The sequence below is a fragment of the Papio anubis genome, chromosome 18, assembly GCF_008728515.1.
Source record: "Papio anubis isolate 15944 chromosome 18, Panubis1.0, whole genome shotgun sequence".
In the NCBI taxonomy this organism is placed as follows: domain Eukaryota; kingdom Metazoa; phylum Chordata; class Mammalia; order Primates; family Cercopithecidae; genus Papio; species Papio anubis.
The window spans coordinates 51,969,446-51,996,329 of NC_044993.1; the positions used below are offsets into that span (position 1 = coordinate 51,969,446).

General features: G+C 46.0%; 2 protein-coding genes across 3 annotated transcripts in view; both read left to right on the plus strand.

Moving 5' to 3' along the window:
- Positions 1–7,994, plus strand: part of PALB2 (partner and localizer of BRCA2) — a 36,655-nt gene extending 28,661 nt beyond the window's left edge. Inside the window, exons 12-13 of one of the 2 annotated variants that reach the window (XM_003916678.4) lie at positions 3,115–3,263; positions 7,487–7,994. In XM_003916678.4, the coding sequence (XP_003916727.2) occupies positions 3,115–3,263; positions 7,487–7,697 (360 nt within the window). In that variant the 3' untranslated portion in view covers positions 7,698–7,994. The remainder of the gene's footprint in view (positions 1–3,114; positions 3,264–7,486) is intronic. The other variant, XM_009196159.3, reaches the window with a different exon arrangement.
- Positions 7,995–13,446: 5,452 nt separating this feature from the next.
- NDUFAB1 (NADH:ubiquinone oxidoreductase subunit AB1) lies at positions 13,447–25,407 on the plus strand. The gene is made up of 5 exons (XM_003916677.3): positions 13,447–13,675; positions 20,350–20,472; positions 22,224–22,311; positions 23,726–23,825; positions 25,241–25,407. Exons 1-4 carry the CDS (start codon positions 13,508–13,510, stop codon positions 23,815–23,817), a joined length of 471 nt encoding a protein of 156 aa, XP_003916726.1. The 5' UTR covers positions 13,447–13,507; the 3' UTR covers positions 23,818–23,825; positions 25,241–25,407.
- Positions 25,408–26,884: the final 1,477 nt, after the last annotated feature.

Below are 26,884 nucleotides of genomic sequence, written 5' to 3' on the forward strand. Positions count from 1 at the left end.
GCCTGGGCGACAAGAGCAAAACTCTATCTCAAAAAATAATAATAATAATTAACTAGGCCAGGCATGGTGGCTCACGCCTGTAATCCCAGCACTTTGGGAGGCTGAGGCAGGTGGATCACCTGAGGTCAGGAGTTTGAGACCAGCCTGACCAACATGGTGAAACCCTGTCTCTACTAAAAAATACAAAAATTAGCCAGGCATGGTGGCGGGTGCTTATAATCCCAACTACTCAGGAGGCTGAGGCAGGAGAATCACTTGAACGTGGGAGGTGGAGGTTGCAGTGAGCCGAGATCGTGCCATTGTACTCCAGCCTGGGTGACAGGGCAAGACTGTGTCTCAAAACAAACAAACAAAAAAACAACAACAATAGATAGATAGATAGATAGATAGATAGATAGATAGATAGATAGATAGATAGACTGACAGTTGAATTAATCAGACAGACTGACTGACAGTTGAATTCATCAGACAAACTGACTGACAGTTGAATTCATCAGACAGACTGACTGACAGTTGAATTCATCTCTAGAATTCAACCTCCACCTCCCAGGTTCAAGCAATTCTGTGCTTCAGCCTCCTGAGTAGCTGGGATTACAAGTGTCTGCCACCACACCCAGCTAAGTTTTTTGTATTTTTAGTAGAGACAAGGTTTCACCAAGCTGGCCAGGCTGTTCTTGAACACCTGATCCACCTGCCTCAGCCTCCCAAAGTGCTGGGATTACAGGTGTGAGCCACCACGCCTGGCCTAGAATTTACTTATTAAACATTTAAATAATGTTAAACCTTTTATATTACAACGTTAATACCCACTTGAGATTAAAACATTTCACATAGACATGTGTAAGATAGCAAGTAAAAGTTCCCCATAAAGCCAGTCTTCAGAAATAATATTTTATGCTGGGCTCGATGGCTCACACTTGTAATCCCAGCACTTCGGTAGGCCGAGGCAGGCATATAACGAGGTCAGGAGTTTGAGACCATCCTGGCCAATATGGTGAAACTCCGTCTCTACTAAAAATACAAAAATTAGCTGGGCATGGTGGTGCGTGCCTGTAGTCCCAGTTACTTGGGAGGCTGAGGCAGAAGAATTGCTTGAACCCAGGAGGCGGAGGTTGTAGTGAAACGACATCGTGCCACTGTACTCCAGCCTGGCGAAAGAGCAAGTCTCCGTCTTAAAAAAAAAAAAAAAAAGAACATTTTATTATTCATTTCACTGTTTAGTGCAGGGATTGATAAACTTTTCCATATATGACCAGATAGCAAATATTTTCAGCTGTGCTGGCCTTACAATCTCTGTTATAAATACTCAACTCTGCCATTGTGGCCCCAAATCAGCCATAGACTGTATGCAAATGGCTGGATGTAGCTGTGTTCTAATAAAACTTTATGGAGACTGAAACTTGAACTTCATACATTAATTTTCGCATGTCAGAAAATGTTATTCTTCTGATGTTTTTCAGCCATTTCAAAATTTGAAAAACATTCCTAGTTTATTGGCCATGGAAAAATAAGCACTGGGGCCAGGCATGGTGGCACACAGCTGTAATTCCAGTGCTTGGAGAGGCAAAGGAGGGAGGATTGCTTGAGGGCAGGAATTCGAGGCTGCAGTGAGCTGATTATGCCACTGCACTCCAGCCTAGGTGACAGTGAGACCCTGTCCCCCGCAAAAAAAGTGTTGGGCTAGATTTACCCAGTAGGCCATAGTTTGTCAGCCTCTTCTTAACTGTATAGCATTTAACATTTTTAAATCGTCAGGTTTTTTTCCCTTTCAGAGATAGGTTCTCACTCTGTCATTCAGGCTGTAGATCAGTGGCTAACTTTTAATTTAATTTTTTTAGACGATGAGGTCTTCAGCTATGTTTCCCAGGCTGGTCTCAATCTATCCTACTGCCTTGGCCTCCTGAGTCACCTCAGTTGTTTTCTAAATATAAAAATATTTTATTTTCATTAATAAATTCAGTCATTCGGCTGGATGCCATGGCTCACGCATGTAATCCCAACACTTTGGGAGGCCAAGGCAGGCGGATCACGAGGTCAGGAGATCGAGACCATCCTGGCCTACATGGTGAAACCCTGTCTCTATTAAAAATACAAAAATGAGCCAGGTGTGGTGGCACATGCCTGTAATCCCAGCTACTGGGGAGGCTGAGGCAGGAGAATCACTTGAACCCTGGAGGCGGAGGTTGCGGTGAGCTGAGATCGTGCCATAGAATTCCAGCCTGGGCAACAAGAGCGAAACTCCGTCTCAAAAAAAAAAAAATCTGTAAATATATGTGTGTGTGTATATATATATGTGTGTGTATATACACACACACACACACACACACACACACAGAGTAATATTATTATTAGAACCTATAATTTTAAAGCCAGGAGAGATCTTTAACACATTTTCCCACAGAAACAGCCACAGGTGATGGTATCTTTTTTTGGTCACCCTTACCCTTAATAGAGAGTAATAGTGTCAGGGTTTTAAATAGGCTATTGTGGGCTGGTCTGAGAAACCAGCCACCACATACAAGATTGTTTTTATGGGAAAACATGTTCTGAATGTTCAAAAACCAATTTACAAATGAATATTTCTAATTTGGGCACTCCCTGCACATGTATGTCCTCATTCTCTCTTTGCCAATATTTCCCCAAATGATGAATGGCATGAAATGTAGTACTATCTAAGGGAAAGGAAATTGATGAATCAGATTCATGCCTGGCAGGACTGGCTAAAACAAACACTGGGAACCGGAAGCAGGAGAAGCTAAAGCCAGAAGTTGGCTGAGCGCGGTGGCTGACGTCTATAATCCCAACACTTTGGGAGGCTGAGTTGGGAGGATCCCTTGAGGCCAGGCATTCAACAACAGCCTGGGCAACACAGCAAGGCCCTGTCTCTAATTTAAAAAAGAAGCAGCAGCAGCAGCAGCCAGAAGTCCAGTCCAGTAATAATCTCAACAGTTCCTAGATGGCGGGGAAGAAAATGAAGCCAGTGGTTAAATCCTGGATACTTTAGAGCCTATTGATCATTGCTTTAAATGTTTGGTTTTTGTCTCTGCCAGATCTTTCTTTTTCCTGACATACTCTTGACGGTCTATTTGGATATTTATTTTTCTCCTAAATTAGGGGCTTCTGTTTATTGTCCTGAGTCATCCCTGTGCCAAAGAGAGTGAGTCGTTGCAAAGCCCTGTGTTTCAGCTGATTGTGATTAACCCTAAGACGACTCTCAGTGTGGGTGTGATGCTGTACTGTCTTCCTCCAGGGCAGGCTGGCAGGCAAGTGTGCATAACTGCTACTTCGTGGGTGGGACATTCTGAAAGGCACTGTGCAAACACAAAATCTAGATATTTTTGTGTCACTTGGAAGAATGGAAAACATGAAATACTATAGGTCATGATAGGAATATTCAGAAGTAGGATGAAGGTTAATGGACTTGAGTCAAACACCAGTTTCCCTGCATCCTGATCTCTACTAGTATGGGGTTATATCGGTTTTTAATAGTGTTTATTCAAGCCCTGTTTTTTCCCCTAAGGAAAATATTTTGGCAGGGCATGGTGGATCATGCCTGTAATCCCAGCACTTTGGGAGGTCAAGGTGGGAGCAGAGCTTGAGCCCAGGAGTTTGAGACCAACTTGGACAACAGAGCAAGACCCAGTCTGTACCAAAAAAAAAAAAAAAAATGAGCCAGACATGCTGGCATGCACCTGTAGTTCCAGCTACTCGGGAGGCTGAGGTGGGAGGATGGCATGAACCTGGGAGGTGGAGGTTGCAGTGAGCTGAAATCATGCCACTTCACTCAAGCCTGGCAACAGAGCAAGAGCCTGTCTAAAAAAAAAAAAAAAAAAAAAAGAAATAAAAGAAAAAAAAAATTTCATGTAAAGAGTAATGAATGTTCTGTATTTAAAAAACATGATTTATGTTCTTTCCCTAAACCTAAATTAAGGAAATTTTAACGTACCTTAGGAAGACATCTTTACGTTGAAATCTGACTGAGTTTGACTGAGCCTCTATCATGCAGGCAGTTTATATTTATCTACAGATAAGTATTTATCTGGCCAGGCGGTGGCTCATGCCTGTAATCCCAGCACTTTGGGAGGCCGAGGCAGGCGGATCATGAGGTCAGGAGATCGAGACCATCCTGGCTAACATGGTGAAACCCCGTCTCTACTAAAAATATCAAAAATTAGCTGGGCACGGTGGCAGGCGCCTGTAATCCTAGCTACTCAGGAGGCTGGGGTCGCTTGAACCCGGGAAGTGGAGGTTGCAGTGAGCCGAGATTGTGCCACTGCACTCTAGCCTGGGCAACAGAGCAAGACTCTGTCTCAAAAAAAAAAAAAAAAACGGGTGCAGTGGGTAATCCCAGCACTTTGGGAGGCCAAGGCAGGCGGATCACAAGGTCAGGAGTTCAAGACCAGCCTGACCAACATGGTGAAACCCAGTCTCTACTAAAATACAAAAATTAAGTGGGCGCAGTAGTAGGATGTCTGTAATCCCAGCTACTCAGGAGGCTGAGGCAGGAGAATTGCTTGAACCCAGGAGGCGGAGGTTGCAGTGAGCCGAGATTGCACCACTGCACTCCAGCCTGGGCTGAAGTAAATCAAGAAAACAAGGTCGGGCTTTAATAACTCACAAGGATAAAGGACCTTGACAGTTACAGTGCATGTTTTTTTGGACCTTATGCAAAGCTTATTTGATAAGTACATGTTCTAAAAGACATTCTCTATCCCTGCACTCAGCCAGCTGTGGCACTTCTGCAGGGTCTTGATCTGTTGCCCAGGCTGGAGTGCAGTGGCACAATCTGAGCTCACTGCAACTCTGCCTCCCAGGTTCACGCCATCTTCCCACCTCAGGTTCCCAAGTAGTTGAGACTACAGGTACATGCCGCCACGCTTGGCTATTTATTTATTTATTTTTTTAAGAACCTAAGAACCTCAGAACATCTGCAGTATGTGCTTTCATGTACAACTTGCTTTCTTGGATTTGAGAGAACCATAGTCGTTGGCCCTAGAGATTAAAGATAAAGATAACTGCTTGGTCAAGCATTTCCTTTGTCACTTTTCAAACTCATCTGTTCAGGAATCCTTGAAAGCCTATTTGGTACCAATCATGTAGGAAGCATATCTTAGTCCTATCAGGCTGCTACAACATAATACCACAGACTGGGTAGCCTGTAAACAACAAAGTTTATTTCTTACCATTCTGTAGGCTGGGAAGTCCAAGATCAAGGTGCTGGCAGATTCAGTGTCTGGTGAGAGCCTATTTCCTGGTTCATAGATGGTACCTTTTCACTGTGTCCTCACATGGTAGAAGGCAGCTCTCTGGGGCCTCTTTTACAAAACCACCAATCACTTCTCAAAAGCCCCACCTCCTGATACCATCACATTGGTGATTAGGTTTCAACAGATTAATCTTGGGAGGACACAAGCATTCAGACCATAGCAAAACACTGCTATTTCTGGCCGGGTGCAGTGGTTCACGCCTGTATTCCCAGCACTTTGGGAGGCCAAGACAGGAAGATCACTTGAGGTCAGGAGTTCAAGACCAGCCTGGCTAACATGGTGAAACCCTGTCTCCACTAAAAATACAAAAATTAACTGGGTGCAGTGGTGTGCGCCTGTAATCCCAGCTACTGGGGAGGCTGAGACAGGAGAGTCGCTTGAATCTAGGAGGTGGAGGTTGCGGTGAGCTGAGATCTCACCATTGCACTTCAGCCTGGGAGATAGAGCGGGACTTTGTCTCAAAAAAAACACAAAAAACAAAAACTGTTTCTAATTTCATGGGAACTAGAAGGGAAAACTAGTGACTGTTGTTCAGTGCACAAAATGCAATACGCGAAGCTTGCACTGTTTGAGAGCACAAGAGTGGAGAGGCAGGCACCTTAATTGGCAGTAGAGGGTTGGGGAGAGACTATCAAAGAAAACCTTAGGGAGTTTCCAAAGGTAAGTTAGGAGTTAGGTACACAGAGTCGGGTGGGAACCAGGGATAAAAAGTATCGTGCAGTTCATTCATATAATATTCTTTTGAGAGCTGGCCATGCCCCAGGCAGCAGTGATACAGCAGTGAGTAATAATAATAGCTAATTTTTTTTTTTTTGAGAGTCTCGCTCTGTTGCCCAGGCTGGAGTGCAGTGGCATGATCTCAGCTCACTGCAACCTCTGCCTCCCAGGTTCAAGCGATCCTCTTGCCTTAGTGCCCTAGTAGCTGGGATTACAGGCACATGCCACCATGCCCAGCTAATTTTTGTATTTTTAGTAGAGACGGGGCTTCGCCATGTTGGCCAGGCTGGTTGTGAACTCCTGACCTCAGGTGATCCACCTCCCTCAGCCTCCCAAAGTTCTGGGATTACAGGCATGAGCCACCAGGCCCGGCCACAATAATAGTTTTTTTTGTTTTTGTTTTTTTTTTTTGAGACAGGGTCTCGCTTTATCACCCAGGTTGGAGTGCAGTGGCGCAGTCTTGGCTCACTGCAACCTCCGCCTCCCAGGTTCAAGCAATTCTTGTGCTTCAGCCTCCCAAGTAGCTGGGATTACAGGCTCATGCCACCACGCCTGGTAATTTTGTATTTTTAGTAGAGACGGGGTTTCTCCATGTTGGCCAAGCTGATCTCAAACTCCCAACCTCAGGTGATCCACCCGCCTTGGCCTCCCAAATTGCTGGGATTACAGGTGTGAGCCACTGCACCCGGCTAATTATAGCTAATTTTTATTGAGCACCTCCTGTGTGCCAGGCACTGTGCTAAGCCTTTTATAGGAACTGTTTCATTTAACCTCACCACAGTCCTGTGAAGTTTTGCTCTTAAAATCATCCCTACTGTACTGATAAAGTTAAATAATTTGCCCAAGGTTACACAGCTCTTACTTTGTAGAGTTGGAATTTAAACCCAGGTAGCTGACTGCAGAGCCCTTGTCTAAGTTAAAAAGGCAACCAGGTAGGTTTCTGCTTCATAGATGGCATCTTTTATGGGGGAAATACCCACTGAATATGGAAACAGGATAATCTCAAATAGTGAAAAATGCAATGAAGATAAAAACATATATGTCATAAAGATGGAACAGACTCCAGTATGCGTGTGCACTGCCTCAGATAGAGGATTAGGCATGACCTTTCTATGGACGTAACAGGCCTGAATGATGACAAGAACTCAGCCATGCTGAGAGCTGGGGCGAGAACCCGCCAGGGACAGAGAATGGCAAGAGCAATGACACTGAGTTGGGACTGAGTTTGGCCGGAGTGATGGAGAGTGGAAGGAAGGCCGCTGTGAGCCTGCCTTCAAGTGGTACAAGATGCATCAGAGAGATTGGCAGGAACTGGACATGTGATTCTGTCCGAAACTGCAACACAATAGCCAACAGACCTCTAAGACTGCAAATGTAGGCATTCATAGTTACAGGGATTTTTGCTCCTGTTGCTGGTTGGGGGAACATGGTTTTGACCTTTTGTTTTTTTAATTGTTTTTTGGATATGTAATCTGAATTATATCTTCTTTGTGTGCTATCAGGTTCCTGGAAGGTGACGTGAAAGATCATTGTGCAGCAGCAATCTTGACTTCTGGAACAATTGCCATTTGGGACTTACTTCTCGGTCAGTGTACTGCCCTCCTCCCACCTATCTCTGACCAACGTTGGTCTTTTGTGAAGTGGTCAGGTACAGACTCTCATTTGCTGGCTGGACAAAAAGATGGAAATATATTTGTATACCACTACTCATAAGTTAGGGTAAAGCGAAAACACAATTTTCTGGGTATATGGGGCCTCTTAGTATTTTTTGGAGTTTTAAATATAAAGGAGAATATCTTAATGACATTTAAAATAATTACTTGTATATGTCCAGACAGAGTTATTTTTTATTCTGATGATGGTGGCACCACTGATCTTGGATGTACATTTATGTTTACTTTGAGAAAAAGGGTTTTAGGTTGATTTTTGTAATTCCCCACATTTGTACATGTGCTTTTAAAGGTGTACATAAAGCTTCAAATGGCAATAAATATTTATTTTTATACATTCTGCTTGGCATGCTATTGTTTCCCATTCTTTCAAGATCACTTGCAGAAGCAAGAACTAATCATTATGCAAGTGGGGTATTTAATCAATAGTGTTTGCCTAGTAAGTGTAAATTTCAGTCCAGTTAACTTACTACACTAATACGCAATATACTTTTTGTGCTATTTGTAATACTTTATTTTTACATACATACTAAAATAATATGAAACCTATTAAGATATCCAAATTTAGGAATACTCTTATTCTTTTTCATTCTCATGCATCCTTCATGCCAGTGCTGCATTATAACTAGAGTCACCTTTTTTTGAGATGGAGCCTCACTCTGTCACCCAGGCTGGAGTGCAGTGGCATGATCTCGGCTCACTGCAACCTCTGCCTCTTCAAGCGATTCCCCTGCCTCAGCCTCTCAAGTAACTGGGATTACAGGCATCCACCACCACACCCAGCTAATTTTTGTATTTTTAGTAGAGACGGGGGTCTCACCATGTTGGTTAGGCAGGCCTTGAACTCCTGACCTCAAGTGATCCACCTGCCTCAGCCTCCCAAAGTGCTGGGATTACAGGCATGAACCACCACCACTTTTTTTTTGTTTGTTTTCAGAACGGAGTCTCCCTCTGTCACCCAGGCTGGAGTGCAGTGGGGTGATCTCAGCTCACTGCAACCTCTGCCTCCCGGGTTCAAGCAATGCTCATGCCTCAGCCTCCGGAGTAGCTGGGATTACAGGCGTGCTCCACCGTACTCGGCTAATTTTTGTATTTTTTGTAGAGACAGGGTTTCACCGTGTTGACCGGGGGGTCTGGAACTCCCGACCTCAGGTGATCTGCCTATGTCAGCCTCCCAAAGTACTGGGATTACAGGCATGAGCCACCGTGCCCAGCCGAAGAAGTTTATATTTTTTAAAGACACATTTTTGGGCTGGGCACGGTGGATCATGCCTGTAATCCCAGCACTTTGGGAGGCCAAGGTGGGCAGATCACTAGGTAAGGAGATTGAGACCATCCTGGCTAACAGAGTAAAACCCTGTCTCTACTAAAAATACAAAAAATTAGCCAGGCGTGGTGGCACACTCCTGTAGTCCCAGCTACTCGGGAGGCTGAGGCAGGAGAATCGCTTGGACCCGGGAGGTGTAGGTGCAGTGAGCTGAGATCACACCACTGCACTCCAGCCTGAAGGACAGAGCAAGACTCTATCTCAAAAAAAATTGGCCGGGCGCAGTGCTGTAATCCCAGCACTTTGGGAGGCTGAGGTGGGTGGATCATAAGAGGTGGGTGGTTCACACACACAAAAAAAGACACATTTTTATGATACTATAGTTTTTGCTCATTTACAAATTCTGTTTTGTTTTTTTTTTTTTTAATTTTTTATTATCAAAGGATGTCTATTATATTTTCTCTGAGACGGTCTCACTCTGTTGCCCAGGCTGGAGTGCAGTGGTGAGATCACAGCTCACTGCAGTCTTGACGTCCCCATGCTCAGGTGATCCTCCCACCTCAGCCTCCCCAGTAGCTGGGACTAAGGTATGGGCTACCATATCCAGCTAACTAAAAAAAATTTTTTTGTGTGAGACAGTCTCACTATGTGTCTCACTATGTTGCCCAGGCTGATCTCGAACTCCTGGGCTCAAGCCATCTACCCACTGTGGCATCCCCTCCCAACAAGCTAAGATTACAGGTGTGAGCAACAGCCTCCTTTACAAATTCTATACCCACAATTTTGAAACTCAAATTATTTGCTAGTGCATCATAGATACTAGAGAACTTTTTGTAAAGATTTAATTTACTCACGAACCTTGAGAAACCTGTATTATTATCTTGATAATAACAAGAGTTAACAAAACTAAAGTACAAAGTAATTCTAGTCGGTAATAGTTGCACAAACTCTCAGCATCTACTTGACACAGTAGGTATGTAAATGATTGCTGTGAGACCTCTGCACTAGTAGGAGAGACTGTCACATAAAGCAGTCAGTACCGTATTTTTAATTTAAGGGGTATGTTTCAGACCCGGCACGGTGGCACACCCCTGTAATCCCAGCACTTTGGAGGCCGAGGTGGGCAGGTAATTGGAGGTTAGGAGTTTGAGACCGGCCTGGCCAACATGGTGAAAAATCCAAAAAGTAGCTGGGCGTGGTAGCACACACCTGTAATCCCAGCTACTCGAGAGGCTGAGGCAGGAGAATCGCTTGAACTTGGGAGGCAGACATTTATTGCAGTGAGCAGAGATTGTACCACTGCACTCCAGCCTGGGCAACAGAGTGAGACTCTGTCTCAATGTAAAAAAAAGGGAAGCTTAAAAAAAAAAATTTTTTTTAAGGGATATATTCCAGGTGCTATTATGGAAGCTCAAAAGCTGAGCAGCTGGGACAACCCAGGAGTCCCAGAAAAGCTTCATGGAAGGTGGAAATTTACCTGAGCCTTGCGGGATAAGTAGATCAAAGCAGAAGCAAAGGATATTCTGGGCAGAAAGAGCCTGGATGAAATGGTGAAACTCAGTCTCTACTAAAAATACAAAAATTAGCCAGGTGTGGTGGAGGGCGCCTATAGTCTCAGCTACTCGAGAGGTTGAGGCAGAGAATCGCCTGAACCCAGGAGGCAGAGGTTGCAGCGAGCCAAGATCGTGCCATTGCACTCCAGCCTGGGCGACAGAGCGAGACTCTGTCTCCAACAGCAACAAAAAGAGAAAGTGTAGATGATTCCTTCAAGCAGCTTGTCTATGAAAGGAAGGAGGAATGGTATTAGAGATCTATAAAAGGGTCAGTGGAGGGTCCTTTGACTTTGTTTTTAGGCTAAGAGAAACTCTGATGTGTTTATGGGCTCAGGAGAAAGAGCCAGAAGAGAGACCTTTGAGATGTAGGGAAGAAGAGCTAACTGGTGGCCCAAGATCCCATTGAGAACAGGAGGGGATGAAACTGCCATGCAGATGGGCGGGCAGAGGGAGGGAGAGATCATGGTGGGTTGGTGGGATAGTTTGTGCTGGGAAACTGACAGCTTTTATGCTTATCCATCCTTTGATGGGAATGCCACTGAAAAGCACTGGTGTTGTCTTTTAACTCTTCCCCATCTGCTAAGGACGTGATCTTAATCTTAATATTGGGACTTTTTACCCTACAGGCCATGTAGGCTGATATTTTGTCTTTATTTGTTTGCTAAAGGGAAAAGCAGCTCTCCTAAATTATTTAAATAAGAGATGATTTGTTATGTTTGACCAAAAGGATTAAATGTAACATTGATGCCAGGCTCAGTGGCTCACGCCTGTAATCCCCGCACTTTGGGAGGCCGAGACAGGCAGATCACGAGGTCAGGAGTTTGAGACCATCCTGGCTAACACGGTGAAACCCCATCTCAATAAATACATATATACATACATGTAACACTGAAATACTAGATAGGTCATGGGAAGAGATGGCCCCAGGTGTGAACTTAGCAGGCTATTAGGTTCCTCCTAAGCTTAGAGCTACATTTTTTGGGAGACAGAGTCTCACTCTGTTGCCCAGGCTGGAGTGCAGTGGTACAATCATAGCTCACTGCAGCCTTGACCTCCTGGGCTCAATTGGTCCTCCTACCTCATCTTTCCCGAGCAGCTGGGACCACAGACATGCACGCACCACCACGCCTGGCTAATTTTTTAAGTTTTTTGTGGAGACAGGGTCTCCCTATGTTGCCTAGGCTGGTCTCAAACTCCTGGGCTCAAGTGATCCACCTCCCTTGGCCTCCCAAAGTGCTGGGATTACAGAGGTGAGTCACTGAACCAGGCTTGCATGTCTGGCTTGCTCACTGTTGCAGCCTCAACAATGAGTACTTAACAGATATTCAATTTTCTTTTTTTTTTTTGAGATGGAGTTTCACTCTTGTTGCCCAGGCTAGAGTACAACGGCGCAATCTCAGTTCTCTGCAACCTCCGCCTCCTGGGTACAAGCGATTCTCCTGTCTCAGCCTCCTGCCTCCTGAGTAGCTGGGATTACAGGCACCTGCCACCACACCCGGCTAATTTTTGTATTTTTAGTGGAGACGGGGTTTCACCATGTTGTCCAGGATGGTCTTGAACTCCTGACCTCAGGTGATCCACCTGCCTCAGCCTCCCAAAGTGCTGGGATTACAGGTGTGAGCCACCGCACCTGGCAGCATACCATTACATTTTATTTTACTTGGATTTAACAAAAATAAAAAGAAATTGAGGTAAAACTGATGGCATTATTGGATCGTTCATTCAGGCAGATTTCAGAATTTGGAGTCACTATCCCATGTGTTTCAATTTCCGTCAATATCCTTTGACTCCCTGCTTAGAAATAGGAATTCACCTAAACTCCTCCCTCGCTTACCTATTTTTGTTAGCTATTGTAAGGAACATGGCTGTGCTTTGGTCAAGGATAGGCCAAGGTAAGATGTTTACATCCTGCGTGACTCAGCAAGTTTAGACACAGGCGTATAACTCCACTTGTTATCACAGCCATGTAGCCATAACATGGGAAGGCCATTACTTGGCTCTAAGCCACTATTTTCTGTAAAAGATATAATTGCCCTGCTAATACTGTACAGGCGTTCGTGCCCAGAGAAAGAGAGAGCCAGAGCTGTCCGTCTTTGCAGACAGATGTGGGGGAGCCAGAACACAGCTGAGAGAAAGAGTTAAGCTGCTGACCCTGAAGGCAAGGGAGAGCAGCCTTGCAGCTGTGTGTCGGAGCCACAGGACTAAGCAGCCGAGACAAGGTGGACAGTGTGAGAGAACTAGTGTAAGTAAGCTGCGGATGAGAGCTGCTGCTGAATAAAATCATCTTTCACCTGCCTGCCGTCCTGAGTGTTCTTTTGCTATCTGCTCATCCACCCACTCACCTCAGAGCTCCATATGGGCTGGAACCTGGCTGTGGGCATGACAGTTGGCATAGTCGTGGACCTGACAGCTATATTATACACTGTCAAGTTTTAAAACATGTATGTTGTTTTAATCGTAATTCTCACATTTATTAGTCTTAGTTATGTATTGAAATTGATTATTTGTTCACATTATTTTTCATATATATATATATATATAACCTATTCAATAAATGTTAATACTTGTGGAAGAATCGTGGAATCAAAACTTTGTCCTTTTTTTCTTTTAATCTTTTTTGTAACAGAGACGGAGTCTTGCCATGTTGGCCAGGTTAGTCTTGAACTCCTGAGCTCAAGCAGTCCTGCCACCTTGACCTCCCAAAGTGCTAGGATTAAAGGTGTGAGCCACCGCGCCCGGCCCCAAACGTTTAAATAGATATATTTCAGAACTTTCAGATAAAAAGAGAAAGTAGGTTTCTCGTGTCGTGTCGCTTAGGGAAAGACGGCAACGTCTGCCGGTTCAGTTGTGGCACCAAGCAACTGTTCGTCCCGAACCTGGATGGGCTCCGAGGGCGCAGTGCCTCCAGGAGCCGCCAGGGGCCGCCACCGCCGGCGGTGCCCGACAGCGCTGCTCTGTGCGTCGCCTGCGCGCTGCGGGAGATGAACCCTGGGCCGGTAGCGGCGGCGCAGTGCATCCTGGGTCGGCGTAGCTATGGCGTCTCGTGTCCTTTCATCCTATGTCCGCCGCCTGCCCGCGGCCTTTGCGCCGCTGCCCCGGGTCCCGATGCTGGCCGTGGCCCGGCCTCTCAGCACCGGTCTGTGCTCCGTGGGGACCCAGACGAGGCTCGGGCCTTTGCAGCCGGCCTTAAAGCTCGCGCAGGTGACTCGCGGTGACTTTTCTGGGGCTTGGCAGGGGTCAGGAATTGGGCCCGGTGGGGGTGGGGGCCGGGCACCCCGGCCGCGCCAGCTGCCCGCAGGGGTGACCCGGGGGGCAGCCGGCTCGCTCCGCAGCCCCGCTGCCTAAAGGTGTTTAGTTGACCCCTGCCGGGAGGCCAGGTGACCTCGTAATAAGTAGCAAGAGCACTGACGAGTCCAGCACCGCTGGACTGCCGCTTACCGAAACTTTGGACAAGTCTTCTAGCCTCGCTCACACTCACCTGCAAAATTGGGATCCTGGCCTCTACCTTGCGGAGTAGCAATGAGGATTAGATGAGTTAATGCGGATAGAGCATCTCGTACCGTCTCAAAATAGTGGTCACCGTATTGTAGTGAAAGCAGCATGCAAAGGCAGCCACACTGGCCTACAGCCTTCCACAGAGCGGTTCTCTCTGCAGTTCTGTCCTTCCTTTTCCCTGCTGCACCTTCTGCCTGTGTCCAGGACTCCTGGAAGTAATTCTAGGAAACAAGTGCAGGTGACCTTTGAACAATAAGGATTTGAATTGCGTTGGTCCACTTATATGCGGATTTTTTTCAACCAAACGCGGCCAATATTTACGGGATGTGCCGCCCTGCGTATAAGGAGGGCAGGCTCTTCCTATAAGGGGATTCTGCAAGGCTGACGGCGGGACAGGAGTGTGCGCGGATTTGGGTATAGTCAGGGGTCCTGGAACCAATCTCCTGCGCGAATACCAAAGAACGACTGTGCCTGTAGTATATAGCTTGAGCTGATGAAATCTGCGTGAGGCTGAAACGCCAGGAGGCAGTGATTTTCAAACCTAGCTCCATATTCAAATTACGTGGGTAACTTGAAAAAACAAAAAAGCTTTGCCCCTTCCCCCTTCCTGCTGATTTATTCCTCTGGGATGATGCCCTGCCATGGTGGTGGTGGTGTTATTGTTGTTGTTTTTGAGACAGAGTCTCGCTCTGTAGCCCAGGCTGGAGTGCAGTGGCGTGATCTCGGCTCACTGCAACCTCCGGTTCACGGCAACCTCCGCCTGTCAGGTTCAAGCGATTCTCCTCCCTCAGCCTCCCGAGTATTTGGGACTACAGGCGCCCACCACCATGCCTGGCTAATTTTTGTATTTTTAGTAGAGACGGGGTTTCATCATATTGGCCAGGCTGGTCTCCAACTCCTGACCTTGCAGTCCACCAGCCTTGGCCTCCCAAAGTGCTGCGATTACAGGCGTGAACCACCGCGCACAGCCTGTTGTTGTTGTTCTAGGCTCTCCAGATGACTCTGAAGTGCAATTGAGAATAAAAATAACCTTCTTAAGGTAGGATAGACTCTCAAGGTCAAGTTATGAAACCCCTTTTCAAAGTCATAGACTTCAGGTAATAGGGTTTCAACCTTGTCTGCATGTTAGTGTGAAAAATAAGTGTGTCTGGCCAGGCGCGGTGGCTCATGCCTGTAATCCCAGCACTTTGGGAGGCTGAGGTGGGCGGATCGCTTGAGCCCAGGAGTTTGAGACCTTCCTAGGCAACATGGTGGAACCCTGTCTCTACAAAAAAATACATAAATTAAGCCACCGCGGTGGCTCACGCCTGTAAACCCAGCACTTTGGGATGCCGAGGCGGGCGGATCACGAGGTCAGGCGATGGAGACCATTCTGGCTAACACGGTGAAACCCCTTCTCTACTAAAAATAAAAAAAATTAGCAGGGCGTGGTGGCACGCGCCTGTAGTCCCAGCTACTCAGGAGGCTGAGGCAGGAGAATCTCTTGAACCCGGGAGGCGGAGGTTGCAGTGAGCCGAGATTGCCAGTGAGCCAAGATGCCAAGTCTGGCATCCTCCTTCCTGGCCACTCAAGGACTGAGTGACAACCTTTGTTATTGCATCAGCCTACAGATACTTCTGTCGTGGTGCTTGCCATATTTTTATTTCAGCTAAAATGATCTGTGGATTGGTCTTTTCCATTAGAGTGTAAGCTTCTCTGGGGGGAAGGTTGTGTCATATTCATCTTTGCATTTCCAGCCCATTGCACAGTTCTTGGCACACAGGTTAAGTTCCCAGGCTTCTGAGACAGTCATGTAAATAGATAAAGGCAAGACATTGTGAGAACAGGTGTGTGTAGTGCAGAAGCAAAAAGAGGTACTTGACCAACCTCTCAGCAAACATGATCTTGAAGGCCTGTGCAGAGACCAGGAAGAGCCCTTGTGGTTGACTCTTAGGGTGTCTGGAAAGGAACATTGTTGGGGGGAAGAGAGTGAGCATATCATGAAGGGAGCTGTGTGCTGCAGTGAGGAATTGTGGATGTTCTCTGCCAAGGTCATAGGGAGTGAACATGAAGCAGGGCTTATTGAAGGAATAAGCCCCAGGTGGCGGAGAAGGAACAGAGGTCTCTAAGCAGGAGTTTTGGAGACAGGTCAGGAGTTCATTTCCAAACTGTTGAGTTTGAGAGGTCTGGGCTGCCTATGTAGAGTGGACCAGTCGGCAGTTTGTAGAGACAGCCTTTAAAGCCCTCTCCTTAGCCTCCTCTGAGTTTGCCTCAGGAAAAAGTGGGCCCCAGTGGAGTACCTGGATTCTGATGGAACCCCATGCATTTGAATTACTAGTCCAGAGGGCCGTCACTGTTTACCTGCAAACAGTACCTTCTCTGATGTCTGGGAGAGGTGGTTTATTGCCCATATAATTGTTAAGTGTAGATCTTGAGGAAGAACAATTAACACCAGAAACCTCACATGTTGGCTGTTGGGGAGGTGCTTGTCCATTTTGTATCCCTTTTATTTTTTCCCAGTCAACAGAGATCCAGCTAGAAGGAGCAACAAGACCTTCCAAGAGGCCATGCTGGAAGAGCATGGGGGTGAGGGGGATACCTAACCTCCCCCTGCCTCAGTTTCTCATCTGTAAAAAGGAGGGTGATAGTATCATGAATCTCACCAGATTACTGGAGAGCTGAAGGAAGATGATGTGTGTAAAGTGCTTAGGGCAATATCATAGCCTGACTTGATAAGAAATCAGTGGAGGCCAGGCGTGGTAGTTTATGCCTGTAATCCCAGCACTTTCGGAGACTGAGGTGAGTGGATCACTTGAGACCAGGAGTTCAGGACCAGCCTGGCCAACATAGTGAAACCTCATCTCCACTAAAAATACAGAAATTAGCCAGGCATGGTGGAGCATGCCTGTAATCCCAGCTACTTGGGAGGCAGAGGCATAAGAATCACTTGAACCCAGAAGGCAGAGGTTGTAGTGAGCCGAGGTCACAACACTGCACTCCAGCCTGGGCAACACAGTGAGAGACTGTCTGAAAAAAAAAAGAAAAAGAAATCAATAGAGACCAGAGGCAGAAGCATGAGAGGGGAGTAGGATCAAGTATTTTGGGGCTACGCTACAGCCAAGGTATCAAACTAGCTGCTGCTGATCATTGGTCTCAGGATCCTACTAAATAACCCAAAATAGCACTTATTGTGTAAGTGCCAGCCAATGTCCAAGCCCTTTACTTCATCTCTTCACAACAGTCCTGTGAGCATGGTACTGTTGTTTATCCCCATTTTACAGATGAGGAAACTGAGGTGTACAAGGTTAAGTAACCCACCCAAGGCCAAACAACTAGTGAGAGCCAGCACCATGGTGCAGGCATAGGCAGTCTAGTTTCAGAGTCTGAGCTCTTGCCCACCAACTTACTGCCTCATGCTGACCCTGATGCAGCACCCACTCTAGATGGCATGTGGCCTCCAGTCAGAGACTCATTTAATTTAATCACACGGTGCCCACCTGGCCCCTGTAGGTACTTGCCTGAGCTGCTGAGGACAATGCTGACAACCTAGTTGACCTCATAGGTAGCTATGTACGAACATAGAATATATCCTCACCAGTCTCCCTGGGTCCAAGGTCTTGCTTTGTTGCCCAGGTTGGTCTGGAACTCCTGGGCTCAAGCGATCCTTCCACTTTGGCCTCCCAAATTGTTGGGATTACAGGCATGAGCCACCACACCTGGCCTCGTACCATTTTTTTCTTTTTTTTTTTTTGGAGAAGGAGTCTCACCCTATCGCCCAGGCTGGAGTGTAGAGCCAAGATCTGAGTTCACTGCAACCGCTGCCTCCTAGGTTCAAGTGATCCTCCCACTTCAGCCTCCTGAGTAGCTGGGATTGTAGGCACACGTCACCATGCCCGGCTAATTTTTGTATTTTTAGTAGAGACGGAGTTTCACTATGTTGGGCAGGCTGGTCTTAAACTCCTGACCGCAAGTGATCCGCCCACCTTGCCCTCCCAAAGTGCTGGGATTACAGGCGTGAGCCACCACACCTGGCCTCATACCATTTCTTGATAAGCACACAGCCTCTGTTGGATCCCTCCACCTGAAACTTCTTTTCTGCCATTGCCATATTACCTCATTTCTCCCCCTTTCTCTTTATTCCTTCTCCATTTTATTTATGACTTGGAAACCTATTTGAGTCATTGTTAAGTAGGCCGGTGATGTGCCTGTATCAAAGGTCTCCTTAACCCATAATAGGAAATGATACCATGTATATTAGGAAAGGAGACCAGACATTTAGACAAAGAAAAGTGCTCTAAAACTCTTGAAAGTACTCAGAAAGGCTCGGTTAGAGTATCTATCATACTCTCCAACTCATCTCTTTAGCTTGCTGATTAAACCTGAATTTTTTTTTTTTTTTTTGAGAAGGAATCTCACTGTGTCACCCATGCTGGAGTGTAATGGTGTGATCTTGGCTCACTGTGTCCCAGGTTCAAGCGATTCTCCTGCTTCAGCCTCCTGAGTAGATGGGATTACAGGCACATGCTACCACGCTCAGCTAATTTTTATATTTTTAGTAGAGATGGGGTTTTACCACGTTGGTCGGGCTGGTCTCAAACTCCTGACCTCATGATCTACCTGCCTCAGCTTCCCAAAGTGTTGGGATTACAGGTGTGAGCCACTGTGCCCGGCGTAAACCTGATTTTAATAACTGACTTCTTTTTCTTTTATTTTCTTTCTTTTTTTTTTTTTTTTTGAGAGAGAGAGTCTCAGCTCTGTGGCCCAAGGTGGAGTGCAGTGGCATGATCTCAGCTCACTGCAACCTCTCTCCTGGGTTCAAGCAATTCTCATGCCTCAGCCACCTGAATAGCTGGGATTACAGGCACACACCACCATGCCCGGCTAATTTTTGTATTTTTAGTAGAGACGAGGCTTCACCATGTTGGCCAGGCTGGTCTCGAACTCCTGGCCTCAAGTGATTCGCCCACCTCGGCCTCGCAAAGTACTGGGATTACAGGTGTGAGACACCACACGTGGCCCGATACCTGTTCTTTATGCAAGATGAATGTTTCTTATACAGAGGTTATACTGGTTTGGTTCCCTGGGCAGTATTTATTATGATTTTTCATGGACCTTTGTGAGTTTCAGGGACCTGAGCCCTAACAAGCAGCCCCACTTTCTATAGGGAAATGCGTTAAGAACTCCAAGCCTCGGACTTAAAATCAACTTCAGGAGGTAAACAAACCAACTTAGATTAGGGATTCCTTTTTTTTTTTTTTTTTTTTTGAGACAGAGTCTTGCTCTGTCGCCCAGGCTGGAATGCAGTGGCATGGTCTCGGCTCACTGCAACCTCTGCCTCCCACGTTCAAGCGATTCTCCTGCCTCCGTCTCCTGAGTAACTGGGATTACAGGCGCCCACCACCATGCTTGGCTAATTTTTGTATTTTTAGTAGAGAGAGGGTTTCACCATGTTGGCCAGCTTGGTCTCGAACTCCTGACCTCAGGTGATCTGCCCACCTTGGCCTCCCAAAGTGCTGTGATTATAGGCGTGAGCCACCATGACCAGCCAGATGAGGGATTTCTGTAGTGAGCAGAACTGCCATATACCCTGTTTTCTTTTCTCTGGTTCTGTGTTGTACCTTCCACAGCATTAAACCCCCTGACCTGTAATTGCAGCTCATTCCACATTTGTTGAATGAAATCTGGTCAGTACCCTAAAATACCTAAACATCGAGCCGACTAATAGCAGAGATACGTGAGAGATTGCTCTAACACGGCAGAGGCCAGAAGGGCTCATGGTTTGGCTGGTGGCCATGAGGCAAGCCTTGCCGGAAGGGAAACAGATTGGAATATAATGACTGTAAGCTCCCTCATCCTCTCTTTGGGTGGGTGGCCAGCTTCCTTTGTCCTGGCTGAGGTCAGGGAGATACCTGCTGGAACCAAACTAGACCTTTCTGGTGTATGGTCCTCAGTTTGAATTGCCTTTGGGTTTACCATGACAGCTCTTTCCTGGTGGGTTTTTTGACTTGGGTCTGCCTATTAAAGGTGGCAGCACCCTATAGTGGCCTCGGGATGCTGAAGATGCCATGAGAAGACATAGGCATTCTGCAGACGCTAGACAATTTTAGTGGCAGTTAGTGTCGCAGAGCAGGATGAACGTCCAGAGCCTGAGGGTTGAACCCAGGAGGCAGAGGAGCCGGTCCTGGCTCCCAGGAAGGAGGCCTGAGATGCTGCGGAACTGTTGGGGCTTCTGCGATTACCCAGTCCTGCAACTTGGTGTGTCCTAACGGCCACAATGAGAATCAGATGCCGTGCGTTCTCTACAGCCCCAAAAGTTCTGTGAAAGTTACCTGTAGGCTTGTGCATTGATTTAGAGGCATTTTCCGTTCAATGACAGTGTTTCCTTCCTGCCCTCGCTCTAGGTTCCTGGTAGAGTTACACAGTTGTGCCGCCAGTATAGCGACATGCCCCCTTTGACGTTAGAGGGCATCCGGGACCGTGTTCTTTACGTATTGAAACTCTATGACAAGATTGACCCAGAGAAGGTAACTGATGGTGGTTTGAATTTTTTTCTTTAAATATAGAGTATTTAAATTACATGGTACAAAATGCAAAGGGAAAGATACTCAGTAAAAATATCCCTGGCTCCCAGCCACCCAGGCCCATTCTGGGAGACAGCCAGCACTACCAGTTTCATGTGTGTTTCCAAAGGTATTCAATGCAAATGTTAAAGAAGTAAACGCATATGTGTGTATATTATGTGTATATTATATGTGTATCTCACCCTTTTTAAAAAACACAAGTGGCTGGGCACGGTGGCTCATGCCTGTAATCCCAGCACTTTGGGAGGCTGAGGCGGGCAGATCACCTGAGGTTGGGAGTTCGAGAACAGCCTGACCAACGTGGAAAAACCTCATCTCTACTAAAAATACAAAATTAGCCAGGCATGGTGCTGTATACCTGTAATCCCAGCTACTCGGGAGGCTGAGGCAGGAGAATCACTTGAACCCGGAAGGTGGAGGTTGCAATGAGCTGAGATAGCACCATTGCAGTCCAGCCTAGGCAACAAGAGTGAAATTCCACCTCAAAAATAATAACAATAAATAATAAAAACACAAGTGGGGCTGGTCGTGGTGGCTCACGCCTGTAATCCCAGCACTTTGGGAGGCTGAGGCGAGTGGATCATGAGGTCAGGAATTCAAGACCAGCCTGGCCAAGTGGTGAAACCCCATCTCTACTAAAAATACAAAAATTAGCCAGGCGTGGTGGCAGACACCTGTAATCCCAGCCACTTGGGAGGATGAGGCAGAGAACTGCTTGAACCCGGGAGGCAGAGGGCACAGTGAGCTGATATCACGCCACTGCACACTGCAGCCTGGGCGGCAGCGTGAGACTCTGTGTAACAACGAAAATAAATGGAATCTGTTGTGTAGGTAAGGCAGTTTGTTTTTGATATGCATTTTTGAAGAATCATTCCTGGTGATCCTGAGATCTAAATTAGAGTGATAGGGTGATAGTAAACACTTGTAACATGAAGCTGCCTACAGTTTATAACCATAATGCCACTTAAGGTGTGGAGTCTAGGCCTTAGTTGTCAGTAAGGCAGCAAAAATACCCAAACTTCTTCAGATGTCATTCAGAGCAATGATCAGAGATCTCAGTAAAACATATAGAGTGGGCCGGGTGCGGGAGCTCACGCCTGTAATCGCAGCACTTTGGGAGGCTGAGGTGGGTGGATCACCCGAGATCAGGAGTTCAAGACCAGCCTGGCCAACATGGCAAAAACCCTGTCTCTACTAAAAATATTAGCTATGTATATATTGTTCACTTTAAAATAAAGTAGAATAAGATAAAGCAAACCATGTACATACCAGCACAGGTTACATATAAAATGTCAGCCATGGCCTCTGTATGTTAAAAAGAATTCGATATAGTCACAAGGACAGAAAACCAAACACTTCATGTTCTCACTCATAGGTGGGAACTGAACAATGAGATCGGTTGGACACAGGGCAGGGAGCATCAGGCACCGGGGCCTGTTGGGGGTGGGGAGCTGGGGGAGGGACAGCATTAGGAGAAATACATAATGTAAATGATGAGTTGATGGGTGCAGCAAGCCAACATGGCACATGTATACCTGTGTATCAAACCTGCACGTTGTGCACATGTACCCTAAAACTTAAAGTATAATAAAAAAATTCGATATAGTGATTAAGTGGCATTGTACCACCCTGTTATCTTGGGAAGCAAATGCTTTCATGGACTAAATTTTGTGTTTGGTGCTCCTTTCTTGCAGCTTTCAGTAGATTCTCATTTTATGAAAGACCTGGGCTTAGACAGTTTGGACCAAGTGGAGATTATCATGGCCATGGAAGACGAATTCGGTAAGGCTCAGTCTTGTATCTATATACTGTGATTTTTGATTAAGGTGGATTAAACTGAAAGAAATGCTGGGAGGCTGAATTGCAGTTAGAATGAAATATTAGTAGAAACAGTAGTATCCACGGCCTACACACACCTTCCTGCCCACTTACCATCAGGTGAAGTAAGCTTTAGGGATGGTACATTTATTCAGAAAGCACGTTGCACAAGCCCAGCAGAGTGCCCAGTGTTGTGCCAAGAGCCGAATGACCAGAGATGGTTCCGGGGGACTGATTCTTCAGACGGAGTTCTAAGACAAAGGGCAAAAGCCTGCCCGGAACACATGCCGATGGCACGTCAGCCCCTCCTGAGCTCGAGTAACGTGAACCAGATAGAAGTAATGTGTGCCAGGACAAGAGACGCACCCAGAGCCTCTGGCCTTGGTCTCCTATCCTAGCTCACGTGCACACTCCAAGTTTGGGACGGTGTGTTGTGCAAGTGAGACCTTTCTAAGGCTCCATGGCTGTTTCTGCGTGAGTTGGTTGAATAGGAAATCAAAGGACTTCTGTGCTATTCTGCAGAGCAGGGCCTAGTTAAAATTCCTCACAGATGATGCTGACTAGGATGGAATCCTTTGCCTAGTGCTTCACAGTACCAGGTCTGGAATTGAGCTTAGGTATGAGCCTGGACAAGTAACTACCTCTCAAAGCCTGTTTCCGCAGCTGTAAAGTGGGTGATAACAGTAGGAACCCCAGGATTGGGATTGCTGTGAGAATTAGAGATTATGTGTAAAATGCTCAGCACAGCGTTTGGCCCAAAGTAAGCTAACTATCCAAACCCAGCCATTTATAAAAACCCAACCATCATGAAAAAAAAAAAAAAGGCATGGGTGACGTGTGTTACAGCATGATGACCCTCGAGAACGTGCTGAGTGAAAGAAGCCAGACACAGAAGATGACACGTTATATACCATTTACATGAAATGTCAAGAAGAGGCAAATCAAGATAGAAAGTAGACGAGTGGTTGCCAGAACTAGGGAGGATGGGGAGTGACTGCTGATGGGCACTGGGTCTCTTTTACACAATGGTGATGGTTGCACAATGTTCTGAATATACTAAAAACAAAATTTTATATATATATATATACACACAACCAAATTTATATATATATATACACACACACACACACACACACACACGCGCGGAGGAATTTGCTATTATATGAATTCTGTCTCAACAAACAAACATACCTCCAAAGCATTGTACCCAACCTGCATGCATACTGTCTAGAAGCTAACTGGCCCACAACCTAAATGGCATTCAAGGTTGCTGAAAGTTTTGATACACTTGTAGCTGTTGTAGAAGGGTCAGGTGTGTTCAGTTCTAAAGGATGTTTTTTTTTAAACTCTCTCACATTGTTGTGTATTTTTCTTTTAGGGTTTGAAATTCCTGATACAGATGCTGAAAAGTTAATGTGTCCACAAGAAATTGTAGATTACATTGCAGATAAGAAGGATGTGTATGAATAAAGTATCAGGTAAATAATTAGACTTCTAAAATGATGTTCACCCGTAGATTTAATTGTCTGTGGTTCTTCAATAAAGGAAACTCAAGAAGAAATAGAAAATGGAAATGCTTGACCAAGATTTTTCACTGCTTATAAAATGCAAGCCCTTTCCTGTTGTCTGCCACTCAAAGGGGCCCAGCCGTGGTGGTGATCTTTGAGAGGTTGAGAGCTGTCATTCCTGGATAGAACTCCCTTGACTGTCAGCTCTCCTCACAAAAGCAGAGTTTTGTACAAAGTACTGAGCAGGGTAACCTGGAAACAGACCTCTGTCTCCCTCAATTACTCACCCAAGGCAAGCCCACCCTGCTGGGTAAGACACTGAGATGACCTGGCTCTTTTTTTTTTTTTTTTTTTTTTGGAGACGGAGTCTCGCTCTGTCACCCAGGCTGGAGTGCAGTGGTACGATCTTGGCTCACTGCAAGCTCCGCCTCCTGGTTTCACGCCATTCTCCTGCCTCAGCCTCCTAAGTAGCTGTGACTACAGGCGCCCGCCATCACGCCCAGCTAATTTTTTGTATTTTTAGTAGAGACAGGGTTTCACCATGTTAGCCAGGATGGTCTTGATCTCCTGACCTCATGATCTGCCCGCCTCAGCCTCCCAAAGTGCTGGGATTACAGGCATGAGCCACTGCACCCGGCCCGACCTGGCTCTTAATTAGGCAAGAGAGGCCTCATGGGTAAGAAGATGGACTTTGGAGTCAAGACACACCCAAGTTTATTTTCAGCTCTGCCACACTCTGTAAGCCTGGTGGTCTCAGGCAGACTGCTTAGCTCTGTAAGCCTCAGTTTCCTCGTATGTAATATGGGGGTAATGATAGGACCTACCTGGGGCTTTTGTGAAAGCAAAATTGCAGAGAGTGTATATATCGATACAATGATGTAAAGAAGCCTCTCAGTAAATAGTAGCTCTTGTTACTTGGGCCCTAGAATAGTCAAATAAGACTTTTTGCATTAAAACATTGTATTAGTGTCTTTAGCTTTTAGTGACCCTGTCTTTTTGTTTGTTTGTTTTTTTAGATGGAATCTTGCTCTGTTGCCCAGGCTGGAGTGTAGTGGCATGATCTCAGCTTACTGTAACCTCCGCCTCCTGGGTTCAAGCGATTCTCCTGCCTCAGCCTCCTGGGTAACTGGGATTACAGGCGTGTACCTCCACGCCCAGCTAATTTTTATATTTTTAGTAGAGATGGGGTTTTACCATGTTGGCCAGGCTGGTCTTGAACTCCTGACCTCAGGTGATCCGCCCACCTTGGTCTCCCCAAGGGCTGGGATTATGAGCATGAGCCACTGCACTCAGCCAGATGCTGCATTTTTAGCACCTAAAAGATGTCACTTACCATTAGTAAGAACACATCAGAAATAACATTGAACTTATTTTATCTTTTCCAGACCCTTTGGCTTTGGGGAGAGAGGACTCAGATGATAGTGGCGAATGTCTGGCAGTGAGGACACATTTTCGCATTATTGCGGACTCTGACAGAGTGATTCTGATGGACGTGTATTTAAATTGTATAAGTGTTTTAGTCTTTGAAAATAAATCCATAAAACCAACATTTTCCCCAGTCTTCAGTTTTTCAATGATGTCTATAAAGTGCTTCTTTATATTTTCATATTGACATTGCTTAATATTTTTAAAGGTCTGATTTGTCACTGGTATCATGCATGTCAAAAACAATGGCTTCTCCAACCGTGTACTTGAAGTAAGGCTCTCTCCCCACCTTCATATCAGAAGTGAATATATTCATGGAAATGGACTTTCTGCTTCAAAAAAAAATTTGTTTTGGTTTCCATTAGCTTATTATCAGCTGACATCAGCAGGTGGGACTAGTTGTTCGTCCCTGTCCTAAAGATCCCTTTCTAAATTAATACAGTTTAACAGTTTTGGAGAATGGGAGGCTCTCTTTCCTCCTGGAAGGTCACTTTGACATTGCCACACATCATTATCAGTTCTGCCCCTTTTACTCTTTAGCACTGTGTTGGTTCCTTGGGGTTGATGTAGATAATATGTACACATTGCCTAGCTCTTGATAAGGTTTAGTTTGAGAGTTACATCAAAATAATTGCTCTCCTTTTACTTGACATTTCTAGTACGGGGAGGGAAGAGGAACCAAAGGCCTACAGTAAGTAGTGTCTTGGAGGCAGAGGGACTAAGGTGAGGGGCCCTCAGCCAGCCGAGAATCTCATGGCTGAGAGATGAGGTGGTCGAAGGATGGGAGTCAGCTCTGGGATTGGGTCCACACTCATCTGCTTCCCTTCTTGCAGGTACCAATACGCTGGTTCCTTCTGGGTTGCTCTAGAGTTATTTCAGGCATGTTAGGCAGGCATATTCCTTTTTTTCTTTTTTAACTTTTATTTAGGTTCAAGGGTATATGTGCACGTTTGTTATATAGGTAAATTAGGTGTCATGGGGTCTGGTGTACAGATTATTTCACCCAGGTAATAAGCATAACACTCCATGGGTTTTTTTATTTGAGACGGAGTTTCACTCTTGTCGCCCAGGCTGGAGTGCAGTGGCCCGATCTTGGCTCACTGCAACCTCCGCCTCCCAGGTTCAAGTGATTCTCCCGCCTCAGCCTCCCAAGTAGCTGAGATTACACCCACTACCATGCACCTGCCACCACACCTGGCTAATTTTTTGTATTTTTAGTTGAGACGGGGTTTCACCATATTGGCCAGGCTGGTCATGAACTCCTGACCTCAGGTGATCCACCCACCTCAGCCTCCCAAAGTGCTGGGATTACAGGTGTGAGCCACTGTGCCCAGCCCCCAATGGGTCTTTTTTGGATCCTCACCCTCCACCCTGCCTGTTGTTCCTGTCTGTCCATGTTTACTCAATGTTTAGCTCCGACTTACAAGTGAGAACGTGGTATTTGGTTTTCTGATCCTGTGTTAGTTCACTTAGGATACTGGTTCCAGCTGCATCCATGTTGCTGTAAAGGACATGATCTCATTATTTTTTATGGCTGCATAGTATTCCATGGTGTGTGTGTGTCTGTATGTATGTGTATACACATTTTTTTTTTTTTTTCAGTC